At 44.2% G+C, this 20,686-nt stretch overlaps 1 protein-coding gene across 1 annotated transcript; it reads right to left on the minus strand.

Annotated features, from left to right (window-relative positions):
- Positions 1–1,067: 1,067 nt before the first annotated feature.
- On the minus strand, positions 1,068–14,465 carry LOC311236962 (vasculin-like). The gene is made up of 2 exons (XM_084324769.1): positions 14,366–14,465; positions 1,068–2,223 (listed from the first exon to the last, which is right to left on the minus strand). Exons 1-2 carry the CDS (start codon positions 14,453–14,455, stop codon positions 2,077–2,079), a joined length of 237 nt encoding a protein of 78 aa, XP_084180895.1. The 5' UTR covers positions 14,456–14,465; the 3' UTR covers positions 1,068–2,076.
- Between the last annotated feature and the right edge of the window lie 6,221 nt (positions 14,466–20,686).

Here is a 20,686-nt window from a genome sequence, read left to right on the forward strand (position 1 = left end):
TCTCAGGTCTCTGTTATTCCCTGTATCTCAGGTCTGTTATTCCCTGTATCTCAGGTCTCTGTTATTCAGTATCTCAGGTCTCTAGTTATTCCCTGTATCTCAGGTCTCTGTTATTCCCTGTATCTCAGGTCTCTGTTATTCCCTGTATCTCAGGTCTGTTATTCCCTGTATCTCAGGTCTCTAGTTATTCCCTGTATCTCAGGTCTCTGTTATTCCCTGTATCTCAGGTCTCTGTTATTCCCTGTATCTCAGGTCTCTGTTATTCCCTTTATCTCAGGTCTGTTATTCCCTGTATCTCAGGTCTCTGTTATTCCCTGTATCTCAGGTCTGTTATTCCCTGTATCTCAGGTCTCTGTTATTCAGTATCTCAGGTCTGTTATTCAGTATCTCAGGTATCTGTTATTCAGTATCTCAGGTCTCTGTTATTCCCTGTATCTCAGGTCTCTGTTATTCCCTGTATCTCAGGTCTGTTATTCCCTGTATCTCAGGTCTGTTATTCCCTGTATCTCAGGTCTCTAGTTATTCAGTATCTCAGGTCTCTGTTATTCCCTGTATCTCAGGTCTCTAGTTATTCCCTGTATCTCAGGTCTCTGTTATTCCCTGTATCTCAGGTCTCTGTTATTCCCTGTATCTCAGGTCTCTGTTATTCCCTGTATCTCAGGTCTCTGTTATTCCCTGTATCTCAGGTCTCTGTTATTCCCTGTATCTCAGGTCTCTGTTATTCCCTGTATCTCAGGTCTCTGTTATTCCCTGTATCTCAGGTCTCTGTTATTCCCTGTATCTCAGGTCTCTGTTATTACCTGTATCTCAGGTCTGTTATTCCCTGTATCTCAGGTCTCTGTTATTCAGTATCTCAGGTCTCTGTTATTCCCTGTATCTCAGGTCTCTGTTATTCCCTGTATCTCAGGTCTCTGTTATTCCCTGTATCTCAGGTCTCTGTTATTCCCTGTATCTCAGGTCTCTGTTATTCCCTGTATCTCAGAGGTCTCTGTTATTCCCTGTATCTCAGAGGTCTCTGTTATTCCCTACTAAGATATACGAGGAAAAACCAGCACCAGACGACAACAAACTGTGAATTGCAGTCACTTTATTCAACAAGCCTCCAGAACAGACCTGTTCCTCACATATTAAACACACGGTAACATAATCAATAATTTTCAGTAATAGAACAAACATTGTAGTCCGACAACGAAACAACCCCTGGTCTTTACAAATCAATAAAACAGTGTTTGTTGTTTTTTTCTCTCTTTTTCTCAAATCCATCGAGGACATCGGCCCACTTCTCGGGGATCACAGGTGTTTTGTGAGATGAAGGTGCGAGGGGCGGGCCTGGGGGGGGTCATCGGCCCTTCATTAGTGGGAAGACAGTGTCCTTTCCCTCAAGTGGGAACTTGCATGTTAGGTATGATAGTGTTGAAGATAGAGAGTGGACGCCTTCCGACATGTTGAATTTCATCCTAGTTCTCTTCACCAGGTTCTGGCCACACAGTGCGGAAACAACTCTTCAGTAATAGAACAGCGTGTAATAGAACAGCGTGTAATAGAACAGCGTGTAATAGAACAGCGTGTAATAGAACAGCGTGTAATAGAACAGCGTGTCGGCAGCAGGCCGTCTTGTCGTTTTCTCATCATAATATTCACCAATATGTTTAGCTCTTTTTAGCACCAGATTTAAGAAGAGGTCCGTCAGCAACAACTGCATTCAATTGCAGGAAGATCACGTTGTGAAACACGTCGCCTAAATCAACGACTGAATTAGTCAAAAGAAAAAGACCCAAAGATTACGAGTCGATTAAGAATATCTCTAGTCAAAGACGCCCCGAGTTAGCGGTGACCTCTTTAGCTAGCAGTGACCTCTTAGCTAGCGGAGCACATTGGTTTCAATGAGTTTCATTGGTTTCAACGCCAACACGCCAATTTTAACAGAAGCCTAGAGACCAATGTAAAGAGTTTCCTCCACACAATGTGAAAACAGCCTGCTGTAAAAAAAGGAGAAAAAAAAAGAAAACGAGAGTAAAATTCAGAAACGTCCCGGCGGCCCTCCTGTGCGCTAAGAGAAGCAAGCAGAGAGGTGCTCTAGGCCTCGTCGTCCGAGGTGTCGCTGCTGCTCGTCTCCGTCTCCTCTGTGGTGGGCTGGACAGCCTGCTGGATGTTGTTGGCCATGGGGTCACCTGACAGGGCGCTCTTTAGCTGGCCGTTTTTCCTCAGGCTGCTCCTCTGTAGCTGTAGACCACAAGAGAGGATGTTCAGGTTTTTATTAGGGCTGTCAAAATTAAAGCTTTAACTTGATTCATTTAAATTATTTAAAGCATTAAAATAAATGTATCTAGATTAATCTATGGAGTGAAAAATCTTCAATCTTAGCGCCGCGGATATAAGAAAGAGGTCTAGCTGAGTCAATGTTGATGGTTTTCGTTGAACATTTGTATTTCACAGGAGAGAAACTGTATTCAAAGAAAGCTATTAAAATAGTCTTTGAATCCAAATATACTTTCTTTGTGTTGATTTTACATTAATTCCATGATTTTACTCAAGTAAATATCTGTTACAAGCTTCGGTCTTAAATAGAAAAATGCTATTTTTAATCTAGATTAATTACAGAAAATTGTGAGATTAATTAGTAATTTTTTTTAATCTATTGACAGCACTATTTTTTATATATCACACACACACACACACACACAGGAGAGGAGAGGTGATATGTGCGTGTGTGTGTGTCTAGAAGGAAAGTTTGACAAGGAAGTACCACCTCTACACTACCCAGACAGACACCCCTATACCAGGAAGTACCACCTCTACACTACCCAGACAGACACCCCTATACCAGGAAGTACCACCGCTACACTACCCAGACAGACACCCCTATACCAGGAAGTACCACCTCTACACTACCCAGACAGACACCCCTATACCAGGAAGTACCACCTCTACACTACCCAGACAGACACCCCTATACCAGGAAGTACCACCTCTACACTACCCAGACAGACACCCCTATACCAGGAAGTACCACCTCTACACTACCCAGACAGACACCCCTATACCAGGAAGTACCACCTCTACACTACCCAGACGCCTGTAGCTGTTCCGCAACCGTTCCTACTTCCGGGGTAGGCCTGATTGGCCCCGACAGGCACGTGACCCGCCGCGGCCACACCCCGCGGCAGCCCCAGGAGCAAGCGCACTACTGCTGGAGTTCGCTTCGCCTTTCACATCGCTGCCGTTGGCGAAAGCAGGATGAGAGCAGGATGAGAGGCGAGAGCGTAGATTTCGCTGTGTATCATTTAATCATTTAACATTTGAAAGGCATACATTGTTGTCATACAGAAGTAGGGCTGTCTTAAATACTTCGAAGCTTCGAAGCTTCGTTCGATGACACAAGCTTCGAACATTTAAAAAAAAATCGAAGTTTAAATTTTTATTTTATTTTATTTTTTAACTTCAATTTTTTTTTCTGTTCGAAGCTTGTGCCATCGAAATAACGTGTATCCATTCAACTAGCTGCTGTACTGCTATGGTAGCTAGCCTAGCCGCAATGCTATGGCCGATCACATTCACGTTAGCATATAAGCTAACAACAACAAGAGCATTGGGTCTCTCGCTTTTTGAGACATAAACTCTCCACTCTTGGTGGTACATTGTGTTGATGACTCTGCACCCCCCCCTTAACAACTGTTTGTATTGAGCCGTATTGTATTGTACCCATTCTGCAATGTTAAATAACGTTTATCCATTCAACTAGAGCTATACTGCTATGGTAGCTAGCCTAGCCGCAATGCTATGGTCGATCCCATTCACGTTAGCATGTAAGCTAACAACAACAGGTTTAGTCTCTCGCTTTTCGATTTTCATTTTTTATTTGTATTTTTTACTTCGATTTGTGTGTGTGTGTGAACAATCCACTTTATTTATAGAGCACATTTAAAAACAACAAAGTTTACCAACGTGCTGTACAAGTCCCACAACATAAGATAAAAAAATTAACAAAATAAAGTTTTTTTTTTTTTTTTTTTTAATCGAAGCTTCGAATTAAAATCGAAGCTCGGCCCCGAAGCTTCGATTGCCAAAAAAAGCTTCGAAGGTCAGCCCTATACAGAAGTACAGAATACTTTTATCCAAAATGCTTCTTACTGTTACACTGTTAGAGACTGTGCAGTGCACGGCTTTAGTCTCACTTGAGTGAGGAAGACCGCTGGTTCTCCAACATACAGCCCGCTGGTTCTCCAACATACAGCGGTGTGCTCTTCAGAATGTACCGGAAGAAACGTTTACTGTACCCCGCAGACATAAGCGTCTCACAGGGCTGAGCTGTGCACGGCTTTAGTCTCACTCGAGTGAGGAAGACCGCTGGTTCTCCAACATACAGCCCGCTGGTTCTCCAACATACAGCGGTGTGCTCTTCAGAATGTACCGGGAGAAACGTTTACTGTACCCCGCAGACATAAGCGTCTCACAGGGCTGAGCTGTGCACGGCTTTAGTCTCACTCGAGTGAGGAAGACCGCTGGTTCTCCAACATACAGCGGTGTGCTCTTCAGAATGTACCGCTGGTTCTCCAACATACAGCGGTGTGCTCTTCAGAATGTACCGGGAGAAACGTTTACTGTACCCCGCAGACATAATAAGCATATAAGCAGTGCTTACTAACGTTATTAGTTACGTTATTTCTGACCGAATTAGTCATTCATTTGTCTGCTTTCGCCAACGGCAGCGATGTGAAAGGCGAAGCGAACTCCAGCAGTAGCGCGCTTGCTCCTAGTCATTCATTTGTCTGCTTTCGCCAACGGCAGCGATGTGAAAGGCGAAGCGAACTCCAGCAGTAGCGCGCTTGCTCCTGGGGCTGCCGCGGGGCGTGGCCGCGGCGGGTCACGTGCCTGTCGGGGCCAATCAGGCCTACCCCGGAAGTAGGAACGGTTGCTGAACAGCTACAGGCTACCCAGACAGACACCCGTATACCAGGAAGTACCACCTCTACACTACCCAGACGCGTGATTACACAAACAAGCCGCATTTCTCGGAGACGCTCTCTGATTGGCCGACGCCTGTTTCTACACTGGTTAAGCTTAGGCACTCTTCGAAGTAGGTTAAGGTTAGAGTTTGTCTCAGAGCGTGACGGCAAGTTCTTTCGACGGTTAAGCTTAGGCACTCTTTCGAAGTTGGTTAAGGTTAGAGTTTGTCTTAGAGCGTGACGATAGAACGCCAGGTAGTTTGCAGGCTGTTTGACGAGGAAATGGGCAAAGACACAGCTCGTCACGGATTGGCCAAGCACGTCAGTGGCCAATCAGAGAGTGTCAGTCAGTGCCAATCAGAGAGCGTCTCTGAGAAATGCGGCTTGTTTGTGTAATTACGCTACCCAGACAGACACCCCTATACCAGGAAGTACCACCTCTACGCTACCCAGACAGACACCCCTATACCAGGAAGTACCACCTCTACACTACCCAGACAGACACCCCTATACCAGGAAGTACCACCTCTACACTACCCAGACAGACACCCCTATACCAGGAAGTACCACCTCTACACTACCCAGACAGACACCCCTATACCAGGAAGTACCACCTCTACACTACCCAGACAGACACCACTGTAGGAAGGTTTGACCAGGAAGTACCACCTCTACACTACCCAGACAGACACCCCTATATACCCTACACATATATACTGACGTGTATATATATATTAGTGATGCACGATATATCGGCCGCCGATATAATATCGGCCGATATGGCAGTTTTTTTTACACATCGGTATCGATCCAATATCAAGATAGGGCCGACATGTTTTATAGATATCTATATAGAACACTAGATAGCTTACCCGCGCTGCCGGCCAATGTAGAGCGACGTCGTCGTAGGGCGGCCATCTTGCTCGAGGCAGCTCAGCTACTGATAACATTCATGTCTACTTTTTTACTTAACACTTTGAGTGCCACGCCGGGTTTTCCTTTTTACCCCCTGAATGCCACCATCGGCGCCAATGTTAACGTTAATATCGCCTAATCTATGTTTTAAATTATGGCTATGTGTCTAATCTGCCCATCGCATTATCAAAGACTATTTTCCAGTCAGTGCTGTCGAGGCAGATTGGTTTTTTATCGCGTAATTTCCGTTTCAGAGCATTTAGAAAAGCAGCCGTTTTGAGATAAAAAAACAGCCCATTCTGGACCATTCTATGAAAATCGTCTTTTACTGGAATATTCCACAACGTTGATATTCGTCTGCCTTTTTATGAATCGTTTTCAAATAAACGCTAGATGATCAATATTATACGTGCACGCAAGCACATTCGGGCCGCGCACGGATAATCGCTGCGTTGATTTCCTCTAGGACTTTTACAGTGAAACCGAAAGAGCCCATTTCACAAAACAGCTTATAACTTCAAAATTAGTCTGATTATCCTAACACTGATAACATAGAGTCCTTACCTGACATCAGATGGTATCCAACTGGTATATTCCAATTCCTGATCACCATTCGAAAAAATCGATAAGTGTATAGATCCAACGCGATACAGTAGAACTCCATGATCAGCGGGGCTTAGAGTCTCCAGAATGAACTGTGGTAACCCCGGCTGGATCAGTGGACTGGAAAATGTGGAGTACCGGATTTTTTCCCCCATCCATTTTCATTGAGTCCATTCCAAAATCCCTTATGTCATCTGAAAGACGATAGGGGGCGCTTTTTTCCACATATAATCTCCGGCGGTGCTCGTGTATACTCGGGTAGGCTCGCATGATGCAATATGATTTCAGATCGCTTAAAAAAAGAAATCCGAGAAATCTCGTGTGTGGCAGTTAAAGTGTTAAAGGCATTTTTCTTTTCTTTTTTACAAACCGCTTGCATCACAGCCACGTTAATAATGCTTGTAATAAACCAAACAGTTTGTAAATCCGCCAATATTTCAGTGAGTTATGAGTATTTTTGTCTGTGCAGCTCACTCACCCTCACTCAAGGCTGACTCGAGCAAGATGGCGGCGGTTCAGTGACGCTGGTGACTCCGCCTTAAGCTATCTAGTGTTCTATATAGATATCTATGTCTACACTACCCAGACAGACACCCCTATACCAGGAAGTACCACCTCTACACTACCCAGACAGACACCCCTGTAGGAAAGTTTGACCAGGAAGTACCACCTCTACACTACCCAGACAGACACCCCTATATACCCTACACATATATACTGACGTATATATATATATTAGTGATGCACGATATATCGGCCGCCGATATAATATCGGCCGATATGGCCGTTTTTTTTTACACATCGGTATCGATCCGATATCAAGATAGGGCCGACATGTTTTAGCCTTAAATAGTTTAAAAATATCAGTCATTTCTGAAAATAAGTTACAAAAGTAAAAAAATAAATGCATTTTGGAAAATAGCTCTTTATTTGATTATCATAAAAAAGTGTTTTCTATACAGAGATATCGACATCGATAAATATCGGTATTGGCCAGAACAGCAATATTAATATCGGTTATCGGTATCTGCCACAATTTTCATATCGATGCATCACTAATATATATATATTGGAGGTGGGCATAGATAATTTTTTTAATCTAGATTAATCTATCTGCAATCCTGGAGTTAATCTAGATTAAAATGGTTCAAAAAATAATAAAGTCTGCCGAAGGCATTCAAAATATGTGTGTTCTACCCAAATAATGACCAGAGGAGGAGATTTATCCTCTCCTCTTCATCTGAGGAGTCACTAGCTGTTCTATCTCCTTGTTCAACAGCATGAACATGTCTCTTCTTTTTGTAATTTCCAGTGTTTCTTTTAAAACCAGACTTATCGTAATTTTCTGTGCCCTTCTTATTTCTACATGCACGCTCTATGTGGCCTTTTTTCCCACAATTACTCCAATCCATTCATTTACACCAACATGTTGGTGCAAGATGTCCTGTTTTTCCACAACGAAAACACGGACCCTGGCCGCTTTGCCCGTCACTGACCTTGTGCACTCTACTCGTCGTTGCATGTAACTGCTGGGCTTCCTTCGATGCCATTTCCATTGTTACACTGATATTGACAGCTCTCTCCAGTGTCAAATCACTCTCTCAGTAGTTTCTTCTGTGCACCTTCATTTCTTAATCCACACACAAGCCTGTCTCTCAATGTGTCTTTTAGTGAATCTCTAAATTCACAATGTTCAGCTAACATTGTAACAGACTCTCCTTCCTCCTGGCTGCATCTGTGGACAGACGGTGTGGGGGGAGTGGACCACAACTGTTCTCCACCACATGCTGCTCACACACACTGCTTCTGCAGACTGACTGCTCACACACACTGCTTCTGCAGACTGACTGCTCACACACACTGCTTCTGCAGACTGACTGCTCACACACTGCTTCTGAAGACTTTGTCCTCTTCAATTCCATTAGCTATAATGAAGTAATCAAAACGCTGAGTGTAACAGTTCCATTGCTCCACATTGTCATCAAACAGTCCAATATTTCCAATAAACCAAGCCATTTCTGTTGTAAACACTCACGATAGTCCAGTCGATCCTTCCTTTAGTGCAGGGGTCTCAAACTCAATTTACCTGGGAGCCGCTGGAGGTAGAGTCTGGGTGAGGCTGGGCCGCATCAAATATTATATATATATGATTTTTTTCTTTTTGCAAAATCAACCCTGCCTCTCTTTGTTAAATACAACAAGCAATGCTGTTTGTTATTTAAGATGAAATCGGACTCGGCACTGACAGATTTGTGTTCATTGTGCTGCTTTTATAAAGCCTCAAATGACGGCTTACAATATTTCATGAAAGCAAAGTGTTTTGTTTGTCTAAGATTTTTGTAGAGTACCCGGTTACCCCTATTATTTACACTTTACCTAAAATCCACAAGGATCTGATTAACCCTCCTGGTAGACCTATTGTTTCCGGTATTGGCTCTGCCACAGAAAAAATCTCTCAATTCATTGATGCGCATATTAAGGATTTGGCCTCTTCTCAGCGTGGTTACTTAAAAGATACTACTACTTTTTTGAACAGGCTTTCGACCTGCAACATTAGTCCTACAGACTTACTAGTTACCATAGATGTAGTCAGTCTTTACCCCAGCATTCCACATGCTGACGCACTTGACGCTCTGAGTTTTTATTAAAACTCGAGGGAAGTATTACTCCCCCCAACAGAAGCACTAGTTAGTTTAACCGACCTAGTTCTAACTAGAAATTATTTTAGATTCCAAGATAAATACTATTTGCAAAACAGAGGCCTCAGCATGGGCTCTCCAGCCGCTGTGAACCTAGCCAATCTTTATATGTCCAAATATGAAGTAGATCATATCTTTAATAATAACCAGTTTGAGAAATGTGTCAAATCTTATATGCGCTATATTAGGGCTGGGCGATATAACGATAACGATAAATATCGCGATATATTTTAATAATCGATATCGAATATCGAAATTAAAAAAAATAATCGAAAAATCGTTTTTTTTTTATATTTTTTTTTTTTTTTTTTTTTTTTTTGACCTGCAACAGGGCAGTGGACAGACTTGTCTTTCTTGCCTGCAACTTAAAGTAATGGCTTTGCTTGTCCAAATGACAATACTGACCAAATTGAGATTTATTTTTCTCTTGTCCATTTATTTTGTTTGCTTTCTAATTTAAAATACATTTTGAAACCGTCTGTACACAGTAGGCTATGTGTGCTAGCAGAACTAGACTCCAGTCACGAGTCACGGTGCACATGTGCGGTGGTTTGTCCACCAAAAAAGCACCAAAAGATCGAAAATAAACTAACAGAGCCAGAACTGTTCAACTCCTCTGGAGCCACAGCCAGCAGAGAAGCCGGTTTACTTTAGCTTTTAAACCAGCTGCAGCCTGAGAACTGGAGTGTGAGGGGATGTAACACTAAAGATGGCGGCAACGACAAAGAATTGCTGCAAAATAAACATACATCTGTTGTTAAATTTTTTTTTATTTTTTTTTATACTTATAACAATTCGATAATTATCGATATCGAGAAATAAAATAAAATTATCATATCGTTATCGCGATATGATTTTTTTCCATATCGCCCAGCCCTACGCTATATTGACGATCTGTTTTTTATTTGGTCTGGTTCATCATCTGATCTTTTTGCCTTCCTTGAGTACCTGAACACCTGTAGAAGAACGATAAAGTTTACATTGAAGTTTGATATGCATAATTTACCCTTCCTCGATGTTCTGATCAAGAAAGCCCCTAATGGCATCTCATTACAGAGGTTTTTTAAAAGGAGACAGACCGTAACTTGTTCTTGCATTATTCCAGTTATCACACCCCAGCCTTGAAGAACAGTCTACCTTATAGCCAAATACTTCGTTATAAGAGAATATGTGATACTGACGATAGATTTATTGCACAAGCAGAGGTCCTCCGTGGCAGTTTCCACGAAAGAGGCTACAGTGCCGATTTGACACTCAAAGCCCTGAACAAAACCAAACATATCGATAGGGCCACGTTGTTCACCCCCAGAAAGAAAGAAGACAAAACAGACAAAGTATCTTTTGTGTCTACTTACAGCCCTATCACGAGAGACACACAGAGTATTGTCAATAAACATTGGCATATTCTGCAGTCCGACCCTGTGACGGTGCGGCTCCGTCACTGACTTTGCGGGCAGTGCGCATACTGTACATACACACACACTCATTGTCTGTCTTTCCATATACCATAACCGTATAATGTAATGTGGTGCGTTTCATGTGGACAGCGCACATGGGAACGCACACACGCCATATGCCGCGGAGCAACACACACACACACACACACACACACACACACCAAACATTCCCTCTTGTCAGCTTTCGTAGGATGTCCGAATGCGCACAATCATTTCATTCCGTTTCCGTTGTTATAGCAGAATGACGTTCATACAGCAAGACATTCATTCATCACATCACATTTATTTACTCACAGTCATGATGCATTCGCTTCGCTCTGCACTCCTAGGTTGACGTGTTGGCCAAGCAGAAGCACACATATCCGCCAGGTTAAATGGGAGGGGTTGACGCAAGGTAATCGTCACGTGAGCGATATGATTGTATTGTACTGTTTACTTGGTTATCTGTAATTTAAAACAGTTGGAAGTTATGTGATATAGTGGAGGATATATATTTTGTGTGTAGGAATTGGTTTAATGTGTTAAAAAGAATAATAATATGTACATCCTGTTTAAAGCCTAGTGGGAGGGGCTATTGGATACAAGAGAGCTGCTTTGGCCCAGGGACGTCAGTCTTGAATGGACTGAGTTACAGTGAAGGTAACCAGGATCCCTAGTACAACGTGTTGGTATTGCTTGTAGTAGAAGTAGTAGTGTATATTGTGTATTTAGACTTTGTGTAGTGTTAAGTATTAAGTATATTTTGTTTTGTTTATTTGTTTTCTCTTTTTCCACTTTTGTTAGATATAGTAAGTATAGGGTATTTTGGTTTACGTTACTTTCACTTTTCACATTTTTTGTAAAACTATATCACCTCTGCACTTTTGGGAGGCGGGAAATAAACACCCACCAACGAGATCTTTCGACTACGCCTGTTTATGAGAGAATCAAAGGAGTTCGGGAGAGGACCCCGTCACAGACCCTCTTATAGGGGCAGCGTTTCAGCATTCGCCTAACTATTTTTATAAGAGACAAACGAATCTAGTCAAAACTGATTTGCCCTTAAAGAAACCTTCTCATTTTATGTCCAATATCCCAGATGGGAATTTTCCCTGCCAATCCTGTGTACAGTGCCAGGGCATGATTAAAGATAAATTTTTCGCAAATCCTAAAACGGGGAAAAATATACCAGTCAAAGGACGGATTACGTGTAATTCGTCTAATCTGGTGTATTTGCTAAAATGTCCTTGTAATTTTTCTTATGTGGGCAAAACAACGAGAGCCTTTAAATCAAGAATCAGTGAACACAAATGTGCTGTGAGAAATTCAGATGTCACGTCGTCGGTAGCTCGACATTTCTCTAAGTGTAAACATACCGTCAACGATCTCAAATATATGGGACTAGAGTTAGTACTCAGGCCAGCGCGAGGTGGAGACAGACACAAGTTGCTGTTGCAACGTGAATGTTATTATATCCACCTGTTCAATTGCATCGAACCTAGAGGAATGAATGAAGAGAACGTTTTAACCCGTTTCCTCTAACCTCCTTACACCTACAGTGTTATTTCTGGTTTTATTAAAGTTGTTGTTTGTTGCTAAACAAGAGGCATGTTTCACAAGGATGCCCAATGTATAATTTGAAACTATTTAATTAAATATGTAAAGGGGCTCAATTAGCCCTAGAAATTAATGGGCATGTTATGTTATAATATCAAGTTTCTGGTAATTTTGTTTTGTTTTGTATTGTTTATAATATAGATTGGTGTTAGATATAGATACATCTATATATATGTATAATTTATGATTGGACTCTACTTTGATAGGTCATTCCTTTGGTCACATTGCACCGGCACACCTGCGTTGTGATGTAATTTCCTGCCGTGTCATGTCATGTAATTACCTGCCAGGTGTATTTAACTACCATCTTGAATGTATTTCCATTGCTAGCCATATCACTGAAGAAGGACATTGTCCGAAACATGTCTGCTATCTATTCAGGCTGCCATTAAAAACATTGAACCTGAGAGTGCTGGTCCGGCTACCCTGCTTTTTATATACGGATATATACTTTATGGGATTGCAGCACCCAGTGTTAGAACTTGTGAGCGCGGTCTAACTTGACTATATTGTCTAAGATTTTAAAAGGTTTAAACTTTACAGCACTGACAAAGTTGAACAAAGTCCCACAACATTAAAAAAAATTTAATAAAAAAAACAATATTAAAAAGAAAATTATTATTTTTGTAATTTTTATATTTTTTTTAACTTTGATGTCAAGTAGGGGGCCGCAAAATAACATCCAGCGGGCCGTGAGTTTGAGACCCAAAGTTTAGTGTGTAAAGTGGATTTCCTCTTCTTGTAGATGTTTCCAAGTGCCGGGCCGCGTCTATACTTTCTACAACGGAGCTCGGTTTCCGGGTTCCTCCGATTGGCCACGACGCACACGTGACCTCCGCTAGCACGCCCCCTTCCTGCCGCGCGCCTCGCTCGCCAGCTTCCTCAAGCGCCAAGCTCCTGCCGCGTCATTGAAGTGGGTGGTGGCAGCATAACAGCGTTCAGCCTGATGTAATGCGCCGAGCTCTGTCATTGAAGTGGGTGGTGGTGTTGTGCCAAAATCCTACCCCTTGCCATAATTTTACCCCACCCACTCAGTCAGCGTTGGTTAATACTGCTGGAGCATTGGTTCATTTTGGTCCGATTTCCTTGCGCGATTTTGCGCGCCGCGTGGGAGTAAATTCGAGACACATATTCGGTTGCAAAAAGGTGTCCCACGGTCTCCTCTATGGCCCTGAATATATTCAAGCGGATCGGAATCACGGCGCGCCCGTGGGACACTTTTCGGTTTCGGCGAGTTTATTCCACGCTTTCGGCTGTTGTGCCAAAATCCTACCCCTTTGGCAGCATAACAGCGTTCAGCCTGATGTAAAGTAGTGATTTTATTGGTTTGTCATGACAAACCAATTACATAATCCAACATATGTGTAAAGAAACAACATATTCCAGTTAACGGTATATTTTTTTAATAGTTTATGCATTCGTAAATATGAGTCATTGAAGTGGGTGGTGTTACCAACAGCCAGCGTTCACCCTGATGTAAAGTAGCGATTTCCATTTCATTGAGGAAGCTGGGAGCGCGGCGCGGCAGGAGTTCAAGTTCAAGTTTCTTTTATTGCCACACGTTGTTCCTGTTGGCGAGCGCAGCGCGGCAGGAAGGGGGCGTGCTAGCGGAGGTCACGTGTGCGTCGTGGCCAATCGGAGGAACCCGGAAACCGAGCTCCGTTGTAGAAAGTATAGACGCTGCCGGCGTATGACGTGAGCTAACATGCTAACTCGCTAAGCTAACATGGTAAGCAAAGGTCCCGACGGACTTCTTCTTTCTTGCATTGCGCAGATTCAGACGTCCTCATCGCCGAATTGTGTTATATCCTGAGGACTTCTTAACCTCACCTGTATAACAATGATTACCGGACCACTACTTTAGTTTGACACCTTATTCAGACTACAGCTCAGGTACATACGTGCAATCACTTCCTGGGACCACAGCTGGGAACTACGGCAAGTATTTAAGGACAATACATCACACTCCCAGACCCAACTTTGAGAAATAGATTAACGGCGTCAATTGTATTATCGCGCGATAATAGTCCCGCGTTAACGAAGCACGTTAACGGCCCAGCTCTAATATATATATTTATTAAATTTTTCACTTCTTCACCCCACAAATCAACAGTGTACTTTAACAGAGTAATAAAGGGGCATAGGTCACCTGTTCACTGATGGCTTGGAACTCCCTCATCTCATCCTCGGTCAGCGGAGCACACGTCTCGTCGTTCTCACTCTCCTCCTGCCAGCCCATCTCCCTCAGCAGCCTGACACACATACAACACTTCTTTTAGCACACAATCCCCCCTAGTCAAGACCCTCTTTTAGCACACAATCCCCCCTAGTCAAGACCCTCTTTTATGTAAGCTGCCACTGTTACCATTAGCTTACGGCATAAGCCGATTGGACCATCATGTAATGGGCAGAATGCAGCTACAGTACAATAATCATTTTATTTAAGATGTTTTTTTTGTTTGTTGTTGTTGTTGTTGTTGTTGTTGTTGTTGTTGTTGTAGGGTCCAGACCTCTGGGAGAAAGGCCAGGCTAACCCATGTTACTTTAGGCTGTGGTGTGTCCTGTTTTTAAAAGGTCCGAACAAGACTTCAAGGGGATATAAAGTAACTGCAGAATAATCTTTTCATCAGCTAGCGCTGGTACAAATGATGAGATCAAAGTATACCGAGCAGCGCCTTGCATACTAATGCCGCACACCACGCGTGCGTTCCAGCTCGTTCCTAGTGTAGAGGGCGGGGGAGGGAGTCTTGGCAGGGGACCATAGCTCGCCACATCTCCAGGGTGAAGGACCCAACACGGCTGTTTTCAGGATCCCAGATGGGGCCCATCCTGTGGCCCCTATGCTGCCGGAAGACAGGATATTGACTTGCTGCCCGCTCTCCTCCCGTTCATTCTGTTTCACCACGAGAGCGAGCGCTCGGCTGGAATCTTAATGGCGTCACCCCCGGCCGCCAGGTGGTTTCGTGCCACAAAGACGGCGGCTCATGGAATGCTGGGATGTCACGCTCAGTGCACCAGCCCCTCCTGCGAGGGTTGTGTGCTTAGCACACCAATTACTGTCCCTCGAGGCAGGGCAGGGCAGGGTAGGGCAGGGCAGGGCAGGGCAGGACAGGGTAGGGCAGGGCAGGGCAGGGCAGGGTAGGGCAGGGCAGGACAGGGCAGGACAGGGTAGGGCAGGGCAGGGCAGGGCAGGGCAGGGCAGGGCAGGGCAGGGCAGGGCAGGGCAGGGCAGGGCAGGGCAGGGCAGGGCAGGGCAGGGCAGGGTGGGGTGGGTGGATTTTCAGGGCTTCAGAATCAGAGGACAAGTTGGCTGCAAATGAGCCTGCTGCGAATCCCTGTAATCATATGCTTGGGGCGACATGGTAATTCTGTTTGACCTTGGCGAGTAAAAAAAAAGAAAGGAAAAAAAAAAGAGGAAGAATGGTATAAAATGCTGTGGACTGTTATATATTTACATCCTGGTATTGGCAGGTACAGTAGTGTGCAGTATGTGTCCAGTTGAGCATAATTTATTTGGAAACCTTGTGGCTTGTAGATGGAGATTTTTTTTAACGCAGATTCAGAGATGTTTAAGGATGGTCCCGTGATTATCAGAAACTGTGAGACGGGTGCAGCTGGGTAGTGTAGATGTCTAAGCACTGGAGCAGCTGGGTAGTGTAGATGTCTAGGCACTGGGGTGACTGGGTAGTGTGTAGATGTCTAGGCACTGGGGTGACTGGGTAGTGTGTAGAGGTCTAAGCACTGGAGCAGCTGGGTAGTGTGTAGAGGTCTAAGCACTGGAGCGGCTGGGTAGTGTAGAGGTCTAAGCACTGGAGCGGCTGGGTAGTGTAGAGGTCTAAGCACTGGAGCGGCTGGGTAGTGTAGAGGTCTAAGCACTGGAGCGGCTGGGTAGTGTAGAGGTCTAAGCACTGGAGCGGCTGGGTAGTGTAGAGGTCTAAGCACTGGAGCGGCTGGGTAGTGTAGAGGTCTAAGCACTGGAGTGGCTGGGTAGTGTAGAGGTCTAAGCACTGGAGCGGCTGGGTAGTGTAGAGGTCTAAGCACTGGAGCGGCTGGGTAGTGTAGAGGTCTAAGCACTGGAGCAGCTGGGTAGTGTAGAGGTCTAAGCACTGGAGCAGCTGGGTAGTGTGTAGAGGTCTAAGCACTGGAGCGGCTGGGTAGTGTAGAGGTCTAAGCACTGGAGTGGCTGGGTAGTGTAGAGGTCTAAGCACTGGAGCGGCTGGGTAGTTGTTAAGCACCGGTCGTAAACCGAGGTCAGATTGATTATCCCATAACTCATTGGTCCGAATCCCAGCTTCAAGCAGCGTCCTGCGAAGTGTGGGACATCTAGGACTCAATTTGTCTATAACGTTCAGGGCTTAAACTCAGCAGACCTCGGCTCACACACAGGCACCCCCCGTCCCCTCCAGTAATACAGTTGATTGATTGGAGTTGCGGGGTATATTTACTTTTCTTTATTTTGCTTTAATCTACTCGGTTCGCCGTAGAGTTTACTGTATGGCATTACTTGATAAAACCAGTATACAGTACACGTATTATCACTGTATGGCTTTACTTGATAATCCCATTATACAGTACACGTATTATCACTATATGGCTTTACTTGATAATCCCATTATAGCTAGGGATAAAGCCACTTATTCTATTTTGCCTTAATGCATAATCATATGTCTCCTTCTACTCCGTCTGGCTAAAGCCTTACTCAGGAGGTTTTTTACATCATAAATCAGGCACATTACTGGACCGCGTGGTTGACATATTTCTCTTTAGGCCTCCGTATGGATAAAGCCCCACTTCTAAAGTTTTTATCATTAATCAAAACGCAATAGGGTGAAGTTACAAATGCAGAACACATTTCAATGCTTACCCGGCCGTCTGAGAGTGAAGAATAGAAGCAAACGTTGTTTCCAAAAGAAGATTGTTTTTATTTTTTAAAAGTAGAAGGTTACATTAAAGGTTCAGTTTCATTTTTATAAGTACAAAAGTTTCAGCTTACAATATATCAGGTTTCAGTCATCTCCTCAAAATCTCTCAAAAAAGTCTGGCTCTTGAATGAGCAACCGTCTCTTTTTATCGACATTGTACCATATTTCCGATTGGTCTAAACACAGTGATGTCACAGGGTTGTCATGTTTGTTTAGCAAACCAAAATACAATACATAATTCGTATTAACTCCTCCTTCTTTGTACTAACGTTACTGCTAGTTACCTAGTGGTTTTAAGTAACAGAAAGTCCCTTATTCCTTCAAGACAGACAACAGCTTTGTCTGTGGTGACCACGTGACATGGTACCATGCACGAGGCCGCCCTCCATAGGATTTCTTAAAGGTTCCCTCCAGACAAACAGTTTTACACATCATTCTTTTAGTATAATTCTCTACTGACAGTCAATTATAAGCATGCCATTTATGAAAACTTTTACTGTACACATTAAACATTTAATTGTTATATAGTTTTTTCTTTTAAGATTTCCTCAATAGTTTCCGGACTCCTGGCTTTCAACCCTCAACCTTTAATTCCCTTCCCTTCTGAAAGGGTTAACATTTTACTGCTCTCGCTCCTCTTCTGAGGCCCACATTCCGCAGGTTGACTCCCTTTTCACTGTTTTTCACAGACAACAGGCCCCTTCTATGGAGACATTAAAGGCTCAGTTCCATTTTTTATAAGTAGAGCCATCATAGAGCTATCTTTCCAGAGTTCAGTTTAAAGATTTATACTGGTCATATAGGAACGATTCAGGATGTCATTGTCCAAAAGTGTCACTTGTTCTGTAGCACTTCACACCCACTCTGTCATCCTGGGCGGTCATTTTCCATTGTCTTAATAGCGTCTGTACTGGGGGACAAGATGGCGATTGTGGGGTCACGTGGCTGTGACTCTCCACACCCCCTCTGCCATCTTGGTACCTTGTTACCCTGGTAGACTTGCATCTGTTGTTCCCTGGCTGGACGGCTCGACAGGATAGGGGTCACGTTGTTGCTTGGTATCCGGCGGGAAGACTTGCATCTGTTGTTCCGGCCGATGCACCCAGGCTGTTGTCGTCTTGGTCATCTTGGTCATCTTGGTCATCTTGGTCATCTTGGTCATCTTGGTCATCTTGGGGTCGCCCCCTCTGACCTCTTGGATCTCTCCCATAGTTTGAGGTAGGTTGATTTGTCACTTCTCGGGCGACCCCCACGGGTCCCCGAGACTTGTAGCAGCAGTCCTCTATTGAAGTGTGGTTGGCCTGGTCGTGTGACCCTGTCCGTAGGCCTCGCAGGACATCACAGATACAGTCCACAGAGGACTCATTTCTTTTCTCTCTTTCAGGTCCATTCAGGGCTCTCGTCGCCCTGTAACCTGGGTCCAGGCCGATGTCTCTCTGTCCGGTCTGGGAGGTCTAGGAGGTCTGGGAGGTCTAGATGAGGACCTTGAGGATGCTCTGGAGCTTGACCTATCGTGTGACCCTGTCCGTAGGCCTCGCAGGACATCACAGATACAGTCCACAGAGGACTTATTTCTTTTCTCTCTTTCAGGTCCATTCAGGGCTCTCGTCGCCCTGTAACCTGGGTCCAGGCCGATGTCTCTCTGTCCGGTCTGGGAGGTCTGGGAGGTCTGGGAGGTCTGGGAGGTCTGGGAGGTCTGGGAGGTCTAGATGAGGACCTTGAGGATGCTCTGGAGCTTGACCTATCCCGGTCTTCCTCCAGTTCCGATTTCTGACCTGAGTCAGTATATTCCTTCTTGCCATCCGCTGCGTCGTCCGCTGACTCCGGGGGACAGCCCCCCCCCCGTCTAAGAGTGTGGCACTGGTTCAGGTTTTGTCCCTTTACCAGCGCACCTTTACCAGCGCACATTGTTCACAGGCCTTTCGGACTGTTATCGCTCTTTGTTTGGCTTTAGGTATGAGAATGTTGTTAGTTCTCAGGTATACCAACATCCTCTTACTTCCGGCATGTCCAAGGTTATCATATACCTGTCTGTTCATGTGAGTAGCCTCGTCCTGTTAGCAATGGCTATTTCAGCCTGCTCGCAATGGCTATTTCAGCCTGCTATTCGCTCCTATTCGCAATGGCTATTTCAGCCTGCTTGCAATGGCTATTTCAGCCTGCTATTCGCAATGGCTATTTCAGCCTGCTATTCGCAATGGCTATTTCAGCCTGCTATTCACAAAGTAGAGTTTTTTCTACTTAAGTTCTGACTTTAAGTAAGCATTTAGTTACTTCAAGTCATGAGTAAACCTTTTTACCGTAATCACAAAAATATACTTTAAGTGTGATTCTTTCTTTAAGTAGAACCTTCTACGTTTTTGACTGTAAGAAAACATTACGTAACTTTTTAGTCATGAGTAACCGCTACTTCAAGTCGTTACTTATCAACCCTCTCTTGTTCCTGATAGATTTTTTACCAATTTACTTTTGGCTGTCTGCTGCGCTCTGCAGACCATCTACGTCACCATTGTTCCAGATCTCGAACATTAGGAAGAGTCTTGGTTGGAGAGGTTCTGCCGATAAGACCAATCTTGAGTAAGGTTGACTCAAATCTGTAACTAATTCTACTCCAGAGACACCTGACAGCAGTTATTTCAGTTAATATTCTTTCGGCTGTTGACACCTATTTAATTAGTATACAGCCCAACTCACTTGAACTCATGTTCTAAGCCCCGGAACCTCCAATCCGTTTTGACAGACCTATAAACCAGTGACTTGGCCGCCTAAGCACCACAGCGTCCTGTATGCTGAGGCTTCCAAGTCTCCACAAATCTGATAGGCCCGTCGGATACAGAGACCCTGATGCTCGCTCTGTCCCCCCGCGTCAAGGTGCTAAGCTTGATGAGAGTTTGCAGAGTCTCAATTTGTTACCCATAGGCGCTGGTGAGTGTACATCTCATGCAGCTGATATGGTTGGTAGGGTGCTAACCTACCAAATGGTTGCTGTCAGGAAATCCCTTCTGAATGAAATAGATTACAAATTCACTTTACTTTACTCTGGGTTTAGAGCAAGGACGGACATCTTTACATATTATACTTAAAATATATACAAAATGCATGTAGTATTCTATGTCATGTTTCTTCCTAAATGACAATAACACTACATATTCTTCCTCTTGACAGATGAGCGGTATGTCAAGTGCAGTTTGCACTTGCTTGAGTGTCACGTGTCAGGGCCCCAGAAGGTAATTTCTCCCTTTGTTGCCCTCATCTCTGCTTGCTGCTCTGGGGTTAGTTTCTCCCCCATGTTTCTCCCGTCAAGTGCAGGTTGCACTTGCTTGAGTGTCATGTGTCAGGGCCCCAGAAGGTAATTTCTCCCTTTGTTGCCCTTATCTCTGCTTGCTGCTCGGGGGTTAGTTTCTCCACCATCTTATCCCCTGGATCTTGACCGGGGGTCCTTACTTCTCTTTCCATCATTTGGGCCATTGAAGCCCCTTTGGTGAGCTAGCGTCTCCTTGTGCTAGCTTCTCTTGAGCTATTACTCAATATGTTGAGTAATCAGAACT

The sequence above is a fragment of the Notolepis coatsorum genome, assembly GCF_963971535.1.
Source record: "Notolepis coatsorum genome assembly, chromosome: 11".
Classification (NCBI taxonomy): domain Eukaryota; kingdom Metazoa; phylum Chordata; class Actinopteri; order Aulopiformes; family Paralepididae; genus Notolepis; species Notolepis coatsorum.